Raw genomic sequence first — 14,400 nt, 5'->3', positions numbered from 1 at the left:
CCAGACAGGCCTGGGCATTCCCCAGCCCACTCAGTTTTGGAAGAGAAAAATGCTTGCTGTGTGGAATAGTTGGGCTGGTGTGTGAGTCCCAGCTGGGCCGAGATAAGTCCAGAAGGGGAATGTGTGTATACTTGATCCTGTGGCTGCTCTCTCAAGCATGTGTGGGACACTGTCTCTCTGTGTATCTGTTTGTCAGGATTAGGGAGTCCTAACATACTGAAGGGGGGGGGGCATTAAAAGGTGGTTTTGCAGAACATCTTAGACTGATTTGGCAACTAATGCTTTCCAGCCATGGCTAATTCCCATTGACGCCACTCCAAGGAAGAGAGGGCCAACCCTTGGTGAGAATACATTGTGAGAGGGTGGTGGCAAACGTGACTGCTGGCTGTCGCCAGAAGAAGGGACCCCTTATGTCTCAGGCCACTGACCTAGCTGGTTTAAGATTCCTTCCAAGGAAGGGCCTCCTGAACTTGACTGGATACCGGTCCCCTCCCCCCTCAGGGACAACAGGCTGGGTGGGCTACAGAAACCCTGAGAACTCGCTGGCCCATCAGCCTGGAGTGTGACTGAGTCCCAGCCACCCACATATTTCTTAGGTCTCCCACTCACATAATACTGATCCTGACTGCTGCCACCCCTCACACCACCCCCTAAGCAGGCTTCTGAAGGGAAAAGAGCCCAAATTCTTCAGGAGAAGATGTGCAATGACTCTTTCTCAGGGTCTAGGCCCCCTACCCCTCCCCCAGCATGCATTTTGAGGGAAGAAAAGGTTTGGGAAAAGACTACAGCTTCATCCTGGCTGCCCAGCAAGAGGCTAAGTTCAGGCAAACCTCCATGCCCTCCCACTGCCTCCTTGATCTCCTCAGTACTTTGTGCACACAAATTTCCCCTCTCATCTAACCTGCCACCTGGTGCAAACAGGACTTGAAACAATAGTTTTTACATTGTGGCTTTAACCTCTCTCTCCTCTCTCTTTTCTTCTCTCCAGCAAGGGCCACTAGGTTCCAGCACCCTTCACATATCACTCAGTGCCTCAGGGGACTTGGGAGTCCAGCTTGGGAAGCCTAGCAGACACTAGTGCTGGGATTATTCAGCCAAAGAAAGCTCTAGATGAGATAGATGCCTTTCTGCAAGGTGCCTCCAAGCAGTTCAGAGGCAATGCTGTGAACAATCCTGTTTATCTAAGAACCCTTCTACCTCCCCCCTATTATCTCAACTTCTGCCTTCTGTTTTTATAGACTAACTCTCCCCACCCTTTACTTTTTCTTCCCCCCACACCCACCCCCCCTTTAATGGATTTTCATTCACAGGTTTTCAGGAAAGCAGAACTCTCAGCTTCCTTCCTGATCCCTCTGTCCCACCCACACTCTCAATCTTGCGGCCTGGTCCAGAGGGCAACTGTGGGTACCAGTGCTTCTGACCAGAGCAGGAGGCTTCCAGGGCCTTCCCTGAGGGAAAATTCCCAAAGCTGGTGGCATCTTACAGAGATCCTGGCTGTGGGAGGGAGACCCCCATCACTGTGAACACCTACCCTACTCCCCCACACCAGGTGATGAGGCCCCTGGTTCTCAGCTCTGGGAGTTCAAGTGGCAGTGGGGGGAATAAGAAGGAATTCCAGGGAAGGTCTAATAATAGATAACTCCAGAAGGATCCTCCTCCTATGAAGATCTCCCCGGACAGCTGAGCAGCCCCTCAGAGGCTATCAACCCATGTTATAAATTCCTAGAACGTCTGCACTGAAAAGGACCCTAGAGATTAGCCAGTCCATCCCTTACATTTTGCAGCTGAGCAAAGTGAGGCCCAGAGGAGAGAGGGCTGACGTCTCACTACTGACGCCAGTGTCAGGGCTAGCTGGTTGAGTTTTGTAGCTTTCTCCTCAGGTAAGGGACTTGCTGTTCACCTGACTGGACTTGGGACCCTATGGATGAAAATGCTACTTAAAAAAAAAACAAACCTGTTTCTCCCCAGCAATACCGAGGTCCTTTTGACCTGAGAGCATTCCTAGGCTGGGTGGGTCAGGGCAGGCACAGAAGGGTCACTCTGATTCTCCCAGAGCCCACAGACCCTTGTCTATCCACTCAGCTTCCCATTTCGGTGGGGGGTGGGGAGTGGGGACTATAGGTGGGGGGCGCCTACCATGCAGGCTGCCCATATGGGGACGAAGGGGTGTTTGTGCCCCAAATGTGCTTGGCACTGGTTGTGTTCTTTTGCTGGGAGTTTGGTGGGCTTCAGGTGGCCATCAGGGGAGGGAAGGGTTGGAGAGGCCCTGTCGTAGCCCTCTGCAGTGCACGGTCTCAGAGAAGGCATTCTGGAGCACAGACCTCCCTCCCTCGGGCCTCCAGCTCTGGACTGGGCCCTCCCTTCAGTACCCCTCACGCCAGCCACCAGGATCCAGTTAAGGGAATTTGGAGCAAAGTGTGCCAACTGCCATTCACGTAGCCTGAGGGGAGTGGAAAGATGCTGGTGGGAGGGGCAGCCCACGCCTGCCTCCCCACCCCCTTTGCTTCCACCCTCTTTCCCCCATATGGTTCTCATAAGGTCTGGGCTCAGAGACAGCAGCCAGAGGAAGTGGCTGTGTACAGAGAGCTTTTGTGAGGGAGAGGAGGGGGGGAGGGAGAGAGCTCCAGAAAGAAGGAAAGAAAAGAGAGCAGCAGACAGAGGTGAGAGGGAGCCAGGAGACCCCAACATTTGCCTTCCCAGTGGCAATGTGATGTTGCAATTTCTCAGCTGCAGGACCCCCCAAATGCACTCCTGGGCCCCAAACTCATGGACTGAAGTGAGAGGCTAAGAAAAAAGTCAAGTCTCTCCCTGACTCTTTCCCTCTACCTACTACAGGAGCTGAGGGCAGTCCTGGAAGTCCCTGGCTCCCTCCTGTGCAGGCTGTCAAGGTCCAAGGTCTCAAGGAGACCATTGGGCAGAGAACAGAGCCCTCTGGGCTGAGTCCTCATTGCTCCAAAAAGACTGGGGAGGCCTTGGTTCTCCAAAGGCAACACATTATCATTCAACCCCTAGATGAGCCAGGACCCAGAATGGCTTATTTGGCCAGAATTATACAGCAGTGTGCCCATGCCCAAGTGCCTTCCTGCTGGCTACTATGGGTCTCCCTTCTGTGGTGGTGGGCAATCCTTAGTCCTGGGGGTAAGTCTGAGAATTTCTCCTAAAGGCACAGGCAAACCAGTGTAATTTGAACCTAACCATAAATTGACCCTTAAATCTGGGGTCGTGTTTGTAAAAGGGAGAGAGTGTTTCTAAGGTTATGCCACATGGGAATCATTGTAATAAGAAGGCTTTCCTGAGGGAGAAAAAGTTCCAGCCGCTCTAAGTTGATCTATCTTTCCAATCTGTGGGCTCTGACCAAAGCCCAGTGAGGGGAGGTGAGTCCCCCAGTGCCGCACAGAGTGGCCCAGTACCCCTTGCTCCCCTGGCACACTGAGGAAGAGACAGTTTCATGCCTCCAGTCTCAGAGTCAGAGGAGAGGAGCTAGAAATGTCCCGGGCCCAGGAACCAGAAGGAAAATCCGGTAACTGCTAGGAAGGGGCTGCTCAGAGGGGCTGTTTATTTTCATTCCCCCAGCCCAGCCGCTCTGTTCTATTTACAGCTTAGACACTGACAGGACGAAGCTGCCTCCTCCCCTTCCTTTCTCCTCAGGGGGGCCCCCATCCTTTCCAAACTCCAGAACATTCCTTTGCTTTTAGGACCGGGTGATGGGGGTGGGGGAGCCAAGAGATCGGAGTGTAGCAAACTCGGGCAGCCTCCCAGGACCAAGCTTTCCCAGCCCTGGGAGCAGAGAGGCAGGATGGGGGAGCGAGAGGGTGTACAAGATGGATGGGGCCAGGTGAGGGCCAGGGGAACCAATCTGTCACAGAAGAGCAGGGAACAGGGTGGAGAGAGGGCCCTGAGGAGGGAGTTTCAGCCTGAACTTGAGGGACCAGACATCTCCCAGCTGGAAAGAGAAGGGAAGAGTGAGCCGCTACCTCCCTCTGTATCCCCAACCCCCACTGCCTCCAGGCCTCTTTGTGGCTGGGAACTTTGTGTCCAGGCAGAAAATCTAGACTTCAGGCTCCCAGAGACTCAGTATCCAGGATGGGAAAGGCCATCAAACATAAGGTCTAGGAGTCTCAGTCCAGACCCTTCTTCTACTGAGAAGGAAACCCCCAGAGAGGGGCTGACCTGCCCAAGGTCAAATAGCTCCCAGTCAGACCCAGGGCCCCTCTCCCGGTCAGCCTCTTCCCACACTGACCAGTCAGAGACATCATCCCCTGGGACTGAGCAGGGCAGAGGCACTCATCCACTTCCTCCACGTGGATACATAAGCCAAAAGGAAAAGGGGTGCCCCCACCAATGATAGCCTACTGGGGCGGGTGGTACAAAATCACTGTGTTTGGAATCAGACTGACCCAGGAAATGTGAGACCCCTGGTCTCTAAACTTTATTCTCTTTCCTCTCCTGCACGATGACCAGCTTCAGCACGTGTGACCCTAGGGAGAAAAGGGTCCCGAGATGGCTGTACCCTAGAGCCAGGTTAGCCCAGACAGGGACAGAGGCCTCTGCAAGGTATTAGGAGTGAACTCTGCCAAGACTCACTGGAGTTGGGATTTAGTGTGGGAACAGTAGATGTAAAGGCAAATTGCCCATGACTCAGGAGAATCAGCTTGTCATGAACTCCTTCCACTATTGATCCCATCTTCCTGGGAGCTGTGCCCCTTCAGATACACATCCATTCATTCAGCCAGCGCCTGCTGGGTCCTAGACCAATGCCAGAAGGTCAGAAATGTCAGCTCTGCCCTCAGGGGCCTTACATCTCACCAGGTTATGGTTCACAAAGCAGGGCCAGCTTAGGGCCCAGGACTCCCAGGGACAGCTTCTAGGGTGGAAAAATTTAAAATCTAATTTATACTTAGGTGTAAAAGACTGGCAGATGGGCCTCCCCGGTGGTGCAACGGTTGAGCGCTGGGTTGCGAAGCTGCCCGCGGCCTCTGTGGCGCCAGTTCTATGCCCGGCCACCGGAGGAGGGTCCCACATGGTGTGCAGACCTCTCCTGCCTCCCGCTGCTCCCCTCAGCAGTGTACTTCGGTCCTTCTGCCTGTTCTGCATCCTGCTCTGACTCTGGTGAATTCTCTCACCCTCCTGCACTTCTGACTGTACCCAGTGTATGTATAAACAAAACAAACAAACAAATAAATAAATAAAATGCCTCTATAAAAAAAAAAAAAAAAGACTGGCAGCATGTTGATCCTTTCAGGTTCCTTTTTTTTTTTTTTTTAAGAGTTATTTATGCATACAAGAACTGGGTTACAGACTGGAAGTGCAGGGGGTGAGAGGATTCACCAGAGACAGAGTAGGGAACAGAACAGGTAGATCTACTGAAATACATTGCTGAAGGGAGCAGCAGGCGAGACAGGAGATGTATGCTGTGCCACGTGGGTAGCTCCCTGGCCAGGGATCGAACTTGTGTTGCAGAGGCTGCGGATAGCTTCACAGTGCTGTGCTTATAACCCTTGCACCACCAGGAAGGCCCCAGGTTTTTTTTCAAAGAAACTTACTTTCTTCATCCAAAAGCTGGGCTTGGCAGTGGTGAAGGGAGTGTTTTAAGGTGTGTTGGGAGTGACTTTCTAGCTTTCTCAGATATATTAATATTGTATTAACACATCCCCTCTACCTCCTTGGAAGTTTATAAAGACAGCATATTTCATTTATGCTGTTACAAATGGAGTGTTACACAGGTCTGAGAACATGAGAAGTGTTTGGTATAAGTTTGAGGAATGAATGAATGAATTCCCAGGTGTGCCTGGTCACAGCAGACTCTAATTCCATGTGCTCAAGTGGGGTGCTGGGGGACCAAAGCCCCCATTAGAATACTAACCACTCACCACAAACATCTGTATCTCCTTTTCTTGGGCTTTTGCCTCCAGATTCAATCCCAAAGCTGTAAACTCCCTCAAGGTCCTAATTTCTGGTTCTGCCTATTCACCACCAAGACAGGGTGCCCTTGTAGAGAAGTTAGAGAAAAGAAGAAAAGAATACCATGTGTAAGAACCTCTGTGAGATGATTTTCTCTCTTGGCCTTGGTCTCAGCCTTGCCTGGACAGTCCACCTCAGAGGTCTTAGGACATTGCCCTCCAAAGCCTGGGAGGGTGGAGGAGAGTAGGGAGGTCTACATGAATCTCCTTCTTTTTACCAATAAGTGTTCAGAGCTGATTGGACAAGCTTCCAGACAGGGGAAGGGATCACAGTGCAGTACAAGAGTGGGCGGCAACCTTGCTTATCCCCTCCAACATTTATGTCCCCAGTAACCAGGCTAACAGGACATGAAAGGCAAGAGGAATGTGTCAAAGCAGGGCCTGTGGTCCAGAGGGCACCTCACTTTTGGAGATCTCATCAACCAAACCATATCACCCATGTCCTTCATGAAACATAATAATGGTTGCTGATTGGATGGCATTTGATATTTATTTAAGCATTTATTAATTTCAACTTGTACTTTTTATATTTGAGGCAATGATAATTTGTAGGTGTCAGAGAGTTTGTGGGCCCTGTGAGTACGCAAAGGCCTTGGGCCCTGTGCCTGCAGGACAGCTGCAAGTCCAGCTGTACCTTGATGGTTCCAATGGATTATGGGCCTGAAACATTTTTTGTATCAGCAAGCAGACCTGGCCTATCTTCTCCTAAGATACTGCCAAGGTGTTGGAGACAGATCCTTCTAGGCACAGAGGTCCCAGGTGATGGTCTTAATTCTAGGCTTATACTCCCTGGAGAGACCACTTGGATCCCAGGGACATAAAGTCCTTCCATCTGTGGGAGCTGACATGCATGACTGTTCCTCCATATGTGAGGACTATTTGGTCCTGGCAAGTGCTGGTCCTGTGCCCATGGAATGGTGTCCATATGACCCCTACGGGGTCATCTTTGATGTTGGGCTGGGATCTGGTAAGTTCCTGTGGCTGCCCAGAGGCCACAGGGCTTCTCCATAGACGCCAGCCACTCGCTCCCTTGGCTTCCAGCCTTCTTAGTGGTAACTCTGCTGGCTTCTCCTCCCTAAAATAGGACCCTAGCTGGAGAGAGTTCTGGAATGGACTCAGTATGCCCCCTCTCCCTTGGCCAGATTTCAGATGCTGGAGTAGAGAACAGGGGACTCCAGGGACTGCTCCCCCTTCCTGTAAAAATTTGATTTTGGGGCGATGGAAGGAGAGGAATGTGGGAAACAAGGATGCTGTGAAGATGCTGGGCTGGGTGAACCAGAGCCCATTGGGATAGTTAGTGTGGCTGGGACAGAACCCACCTGGCTGGCTCCCTATGTAGTTGCAGGGCGAGAGTTTGGTGGAGGCTGAGGAAGTGTCTGTCTGGGTTTAAAGAGGGCTAAGTCTGGCTCTGTGTCCTGGGGCTGGATAGAAGCGTGGGGCCAAGGTTCCCTCCTTCCCTGCTTGACTGTTGGGGCCTCCCTGCCCATTTTCCTCCCAGGAGAGCCTAGTGCGGTGGGAACATTTTTCTTACCATTGGATGAGACTGTGTGTTTTCATCTACCCCACTAGAAGTCCTGTAACTACCAGCTTCCTACCTGCCCATTACAAGGCCAGAAACAAGCACTTTCTGACCCAAATCACTGCCCTCCAGACCAGACTTACAAAGGGCACCAAGAACAATGGAGGCCATTCTCTGGCTAATCCAGGTCTAAAGCAAATCTCCTCAGTCTTATCTAGGCTATTAGGGCCAAAAGATCCACTTCTAGATGTTTGGGAGCTTGCATCATAGAGATATTCACCTGAAGTCTGTCCAAGAACTGGAAACACACACACACACACACAAAAAAGAACTGGAAACACAGCAAGAAGGGGCCCCACTGGTAGAGGGAATGAAAAGTTGTTTGCTTAGTGTCCCTGCTGTTGTGAGTGGGTTGAGGGGGGTGGGCAGGGGAGTCAGAGACATGCTGTCTGCAACAAGAAAAATTCATTTCAAGATTTTCAGGGCTGGAGTTTGCACAGGGCTAGCCAAGCTGGAAGCATACTGCAGTTGACACTGTCCCAACTCTGCCCTCTAAGATTCAGCACAAGAGGCTCCCAGAGAAGGTGGGGCTGGCCTGCAGGGGTTCCAGATTCAAGGTAGTGAGGGGTGAGACACCAAGAGTTAAGTTGTTCTGGGCCAGAGGCTTGTCCTTACCTGCCTTAGGGGCTGGCTGGTTCCATAGTGCATGAACACCCCCAACCCCACCACACACACACACACACACAAACATGCATACACACTACCCCAGTTGCTTCAGTATTTTTCAATCAGCCCAAAATTCCTCCTGGGGAGTTGCTGACAACAAGGAGACTAGATAAGGGTTAAAGCCATGAGTTCTGAGTGACTCCTGAGTACTTACAGTGTGGCTACTCTGAACTGAGAGGTGCTGGAAGAATATAACACTCACATACCGGATTCAAAGTCTTTGGTATGAAGACTTAGTACCTCCCCCAAAAAACAAAGACTTGGGGAGGGAACTATCTCAATATCTCATTAATAACTTAATACGTTTTTTTAAAGATTTATTTATTTATGCACACAAGAACTGAGGTACAGGCCAGAGGTGTGGGAAGGTGAGAGGATTCACCAGAGACAGAGTGGGGAGCAGAACAGGCAGACTAACTGAAATACACTGCTGAGGGGAGCAGCAGGCGAGTCAGGAGAGGTCTGCTGTGCCATGTGGGTAGCTCCCTGGCTGGGGCTCGAACTCATGCTTCAGTGGCTGCGGATAGCTTCATAGGTTGTGTCTTAACCCTTGTGCCACCAGGGTGGCCCAACTTTGTATGTTGATTACATGTTAAAGTGATAACATTTTGGATACATTGGGTTAAATAAAATATATGAGAATTAATTTGATTTAAGAGAATTTAATCTGGTTATTAGAACATTTTATATATTTAAAAAAATTTATTCAAGTAACATTGGTGTATAATGTTATATATAGGTTTCAGATTATAACATTTTAAATAAATAACTGTATAGACTAGGTTATGATGGCCACCAAAAGTCTAGCTTCCATCCTTCAATGTACAGTTGGCCCTAAGCTATCTACCCTCCATCCCCTTCCCTCATGGTAAATACTATTAGGTAGAATATTTTAAATTATATATGTGTGACTTGCATTGTGTTTCTTTTGGGATATGTGAAAGCTTTGGATATATAAAAGGCATTAAAGGGTTAAAGTCACAGAGTCTGGATAATGTGGGGTACTCCCCAACACCACCTCTACACCTAACCAGCCGGGGTTCTCAGAGTCCCAGGTTTTCATCTCAGGGATTTGGGAGTTTGAGATTTTTTTTTTATTTTCTCTCTTCAATGATCTCTAAAAATTACCTTTTGCAGATAATTTTGAGATAATATTTATTAAAAGGGGCTTTCATAGTATAAGACTTTCATTTCTAAAGGCAGGTTTCTCCAAAGCAAAACAAAAACAAACCCCTAGATTCTGATTTCAGAACTGAGGTTACCAGAGGGGCCGAGGAGAAGGGAAAAAAAGCGTACAGGGGGCTCAGGGGACGGTGGAGGAGTATTAGTACTTGGTGGTGGGTGTGGCGTGATGACACACACCTATAGAGGTATAAACCTGTACTCCTAAAACATCCACAGTCACAGTGTTCTAAACCAAAGTTACCTCAATTTAAAAAAAAGAAAGAAAGAAGTGGGGGGAGTCAGAGGTTCTCAAACTGGAATTCTCTCACATTCATAGGACATGCTTTTTTAATAGTTCCATACTCAAGTTTAAAAACTAATGTTCTCAGGGCCTCCCCAGTGGCACAGCGGTTGAGCGCTGGGTTGCGAAGCTGCCTGCAGCCTCTGCAGCGCCCCCGGCTGCTCCCCAGCCACCAGAGGAGGGTCCCACATGGAGCGCAGACCTCTCCTGCCGCCCGCTGCTCCCCTCAGCAGTGTGCTTCGGTCCTTCTGCCTGTTCTCCTCCCCGCTCTGGCTCTGGTGAATTCTCTCACCCTCCCGCGCTTCTGACTGTACCCAGTGCTTGTATAAATAAATAAATAAATAAATCTTTAAAAAAAAAAAAAACTAATGTTCTCAGACCTCCCCTTCATGGATGGTGTGGTGATACACCAGCCCTTGCCTCTAACCTCTGCATCCCCCAGCTCTCCCTATGCCTGACTCCCATCAGCATCCCCATCCTTTCCCCTCTCCTGCCCCCCAAACCAGGGAAGGGGCAATCCCTGGGAGAGATGAGTTCTCCACCCCTTCCCAGCAACTCAGAAAGCCCCCCTTCCTCTCCAGCATCCATCCTGGCCACTGTTTTCATGAGCCCCTTAAAGATGGAGTAACTGAACTGTCAGCTGTCTGGGGTCCTCTTACCACCCGTCTTAGTGTATCACCCACCCACTGCCAATAAGTTTGGGGGCAGATCTCTGTGACAGCCCCTCTTGCCTTGTCCCCATGCCCTTTTCTCTCCCTAACTGTCCAGCCCAGAGGCTGTGCACTTGAGAAAATCCTTTTAAGGCCAGCAACTTAAGCCTTCCCAGGTTCACCACTAGGAATAAAGAAGGGAAACCCTTTGCCTCAACACAGGGTAGGCAAGAGTTTCAACTGAGGCTCATTAAAGGTTTTTAATAAACAATTAAGTCAAGGAATGAGTCTGTTGTTGGGGCTGGCACTCCCTCCGCCCTCCTCCTCTACTGGAATTCCTGGTAGAGAAAGGCTGAGTGGGTGGACGGAGTGGGTTCAGACAGTTTGGGGCCTCTTCCTCCTCCCCTAAACACAAACGTATAAATAAACAGAACTCCAAGAGGGCACAAGCAAAGACAGAGAGGCCTGAATTTCCCCAGGCCCAGAGCTCTATCAGTTTTCTGTCAAGGCTGCTGACAGGCTTGGGAGGCAGGACCTTGGGGTGATGGGCGCCTTTGCTGGGTAAAGTCACTTCCACTGAGGTCCTCTGCTCACAGAAGGAGTGTTTGAGACCTGGCTAGGCTTTCTGCTCCACCAGCTGAGCCTCTATCTAGTTCAGGCCCTCTTGCCAGAACTACCCTCAAGATGTTGGGCTGCGGGCTTGAGCAAGACAGGGCTATGGAGAGCAAGAAGGGGCCACTATGGGCTCAGTCCAAGGTTCCAAGGTGTAAAGGGGACATTGCAGTGTCAACCTGCTCAGCCCACCAGCATGCAGAGCCTTAAGTCAGCAGGACCTGGGTAGGTGACAAGTCTGACTTGGGGCTCAAAATTCTGCCTAAACCATTCATTGGCTCCTGCCTCTAATCTGGAGCAGAAGGTGGTGCCGCTGCCTTGCACAACCTCAGGGGGCGACATTTATACAGAACACCGCATGGCTCTGAGGGGCAAATGGATCCCTCTTCCATCTGTACTTTCCAGTTTCTAACGGCATGTTCTCCCATTTGTTCTTTGTTCCTTCAGGCTCTTGAGCAACAATAAGATCTCTGGGCTCCGGAATGGGTCCTTCTTGGGACTGTCCCTGCTGGAGAAGTTGTAAGTGTTGGGGCAAGATGGGGTGGAGGTGGGGGGGGGTGGCCATGGGCAAGAGGGCACTCCAGGGAGGATGAGGGACCCCACAACCTGCTGGTTAAGCCCGGCGCAGAGTCACACCCAGGGTACCTGCCCCAGACTTGACCACAAGGGGCCGAGCAGAGAAGGGCTGGTCTGGAAGAGAGAAACCTGCACTTCATAAGGACAGCAGAGGAAAGAAGGGAAACCTCACTGCTCCAGGCATGAATGGGGCCTAAGAAAGCTCATTAACGCTCCTTAATGAGCAATTAACTGTGAGGTCTGAGCCCCTTAGCTGGCCAGAGGCCGCCTGCTCCTCTCAGCTGGGGGCCCAGTATAAAAGGGCAGAAAGAAGCTACAAGTGTGACTGAAGCCTCTTTCCTTCTCTTCTAAAAACAAATCAATAAACAAAGCCTCCCTGAAGGGCCAGAGCCCTGGGCTGAAGGTGGGGAAAGAATCATACACAAACTCCCCCACCATACCCCCCACCGCCCCAGTTTAGAGTTGTATCCCCAGCAGCGTCCCCAGGTTGGCCTTGACTCACAACTGCAAGGGCCCTACCAGCCTGAAAGAAACTCCTTCGGAAGTTTCAGACTGAACTCCTGATTCAGTCACCAGAAAGTCACTTAACCTGCCAAGTTCTGGAACTTGAATCATCCCCTCTAAATTCCCCATTCAGTTGACATGTGCTCCAGGAGCAACTTTGGGTGATATCTCCTCCATGGAAGACCCAGGCCTCCCATCTTCCCCAGAAGCTGATTCCTGCTTCTCCAATCCAGCCCCCTCTCTGCTCCCACCCTGCTAGGCATTCCCAATGTCTCCAGCCTTGTCCCTTCGAATGCCATCTTGCCTAAAGGCTTGGATCAGTGAAAAGAAGGATACAAACAAGAAGCAGAAGCGATCAGTCTAGTGGCGACTGCAAACAATGTCATACATACTAGAAAAGTGCAGGCTGAGGTTTCAGTAAAGTCCAAAGGAGGGGTCAGTGACAGCTAGGAAGTTCAGGGATGATAGAAATGCAATATCTACATGGCATGGCATTTAGTTCCTTAGCTATGACAGCAGCCTGATGAGGTGGTCTCTATCATACCCATTTAACGGGGGAAGAGAAACCCTCTAAGGTAGTAGGGAAATGATGGCCTGGCTGGATAGTGGGGGTGGGAAGGAGCCAAGCCCATGTTTGGGGCAGAGGGCAGAACACGTTGTGTGGTCTGGCATGCCGGTATCTCTGGATGTCGACCATGGGGTATGCACACAGCTCTGTGACTAGGTCCCTCGGACCATGTGCTCTGCAGCTCACGGACAGGGTGGTCCAGACAAGGAGAAAGGGCTGCCACCAAGTAGCTATTTGGAAGTTTCCTTGGGTTCCAGCGAACAGGGAAACCCTTTATCTCTGTAAGAAGTTAAGCATTCAGGAGCTCAAGTTCCTACATTCAGCCCAGGCTTGGTCTTAGAGGGCTGAGTGGCAGGAAACCAGAAGCTCCTTCCAGGGATCTTTGGAGGAAGACAAACCGCAGATGCATCCAGCCCTTAGCCCTGCCCCACCCGACCAGTCAATGCCCAGTCACGCTCTCTCTTAGCATGAGTGTCTCCACGCTGAGCCCCTGACATGTTCCCATCTTTACCCTTTCACTCTATCAGAATTTTCACTTTATCAGAATAGGACCCTTTCCCTGCCCTTCCCACCCATGCAAACATACAGCATCTGACTCCTCTCCCCAGCCCCCTGCAGTCCTACAGCAGGCAAATTCAAAGCACAGGAAGCACTTGAAGAAAAGTAGGAGAATAATCGTGGAATCATGACCAACTGCTGAGTCAGGTGATGCGGAAGGAGTGCAGAGCATGAGAAAGTATGAGAATTCCAAATCCTGAGTGTGAGCGCCTGCTGTTAGGAATCATCCTAGCCAGTCCTTCTCGAGGTATTGATTGAGTCCCTTCTATGTGCCAAGCTCTGTTCTAGGCATTGGGAGTGAACCTTGTAGACCAATGTGTACCCTTAGGAACTTGTCCTCTATTGAGGGGACCCAGAAAACAGCAGATAAATGTGTATGGTGTCAATATGTGTTGCAAAGAATAAAAAAACATGGCATAGAAGGCAAGGGTGGGGGGTGGCAGCCAGGTCAAGGAGGGCCTTGATGACATGGTGTCTGAATTGGAGACCCCAGGGAGGGAAGAATCTAGAGGGCCAGAAAAAGCAGTGGGGGAAGGCCCTCAGGTCCTGTGTGCTAGTGAGTTTAAGGAACAGTAGGGCAGTGTGGCTGGGAAGTGAAAAGAGATGAGATTAGAGGGATGCAAGGGTGGGCATCAGGTTTGGAGCTTCAGTTTCCTCATCTGTGAAAAGGAGGGACAGGATGATTTGTAAGGTACAGAGTGGACTTAAAAATCTCTGCTCTCTGGGTGTGTATGTGATACCCAAAAGTACTGCACGGGAAAGTAAAGATTAAAGAGCCAGTGATGCAGCCGGGATTTCTAGCAAAAGGGGCAGAGGGGTGTGTTATGTTTGGCAGATGCCCACACTTCCCAGGAATGGAAAGGCAGTGCAGGGACTAGAGGACCCCAGTATCTTCAGCCTGACTGGTCACAACTCTGTCAGTAAAGATTCTCCAAAGAAATAGAACCAATAGACTGTATGTGTGTGTGTGTGTGTGTGTGTGTGTCTTTATATAAATATATAATGGTTATTTTACTTTTTTTTTAAAAGGTTTATTTATTTATGCATACAAGATCTGGGGTACAGGCCAGAGATACAGGGGGTGAGAGGATTCACCAGAGACAGAGTGGGGAACAGAACAGGCAGACTGACTGAAATACACTGCTGAGGGGAGCAGCAGGCTAGACAGGGAAGTCTGCTGCACCATGTGGGGTGCTCTCTGGCTGGCTGGAGATCGAACTGTCCTTCAGAGGCTGCAGATTTCTTCATAGTGCGGTATTTAA

At 50.4% G+C, this 14,400-nt stretch overlaps 1 protein-coding gene across 1 annotated transcript in view; it reads left to right on the top strand.

The window, feature by feature from the left end:
• The window catches only part of ADGRA2 (adhesion G protein-coupled receptor A2), a gene marked incomplete at both ends in the record, with an annotated part of 32,927 nt that overhangs the window by 1,669 nt on the left and 16,858 nt on the right, over window positions 1-14,400 (top strand). Inside the window, one exon of the mRNA XM_084231465.1 lies at window positions 11,380-11,451. Coding sequence (XP_084087591.1) covers window positions 11,380-11,451 — 72 coding nt within the window. The remainder of the gene's footprint in view (window positions 1-11,379; window positions 11,452-14,400) is intronic.

The sequence above is a fragment of the Talpa europaea genome (assembly GCF_964194135.1).
Source record: "Talpa europaea genome assembly, chromosome: 4".
Classification (NCBI taxonomy): Eukaryota; Metazoa; Chordata; class Mammalia; order Eulipotyphla; family Talpidae; genus Talpa; species Talpa europaea.
This window is presented reverse-complemented; position numbering and strand designations above follow the sequence as displayed.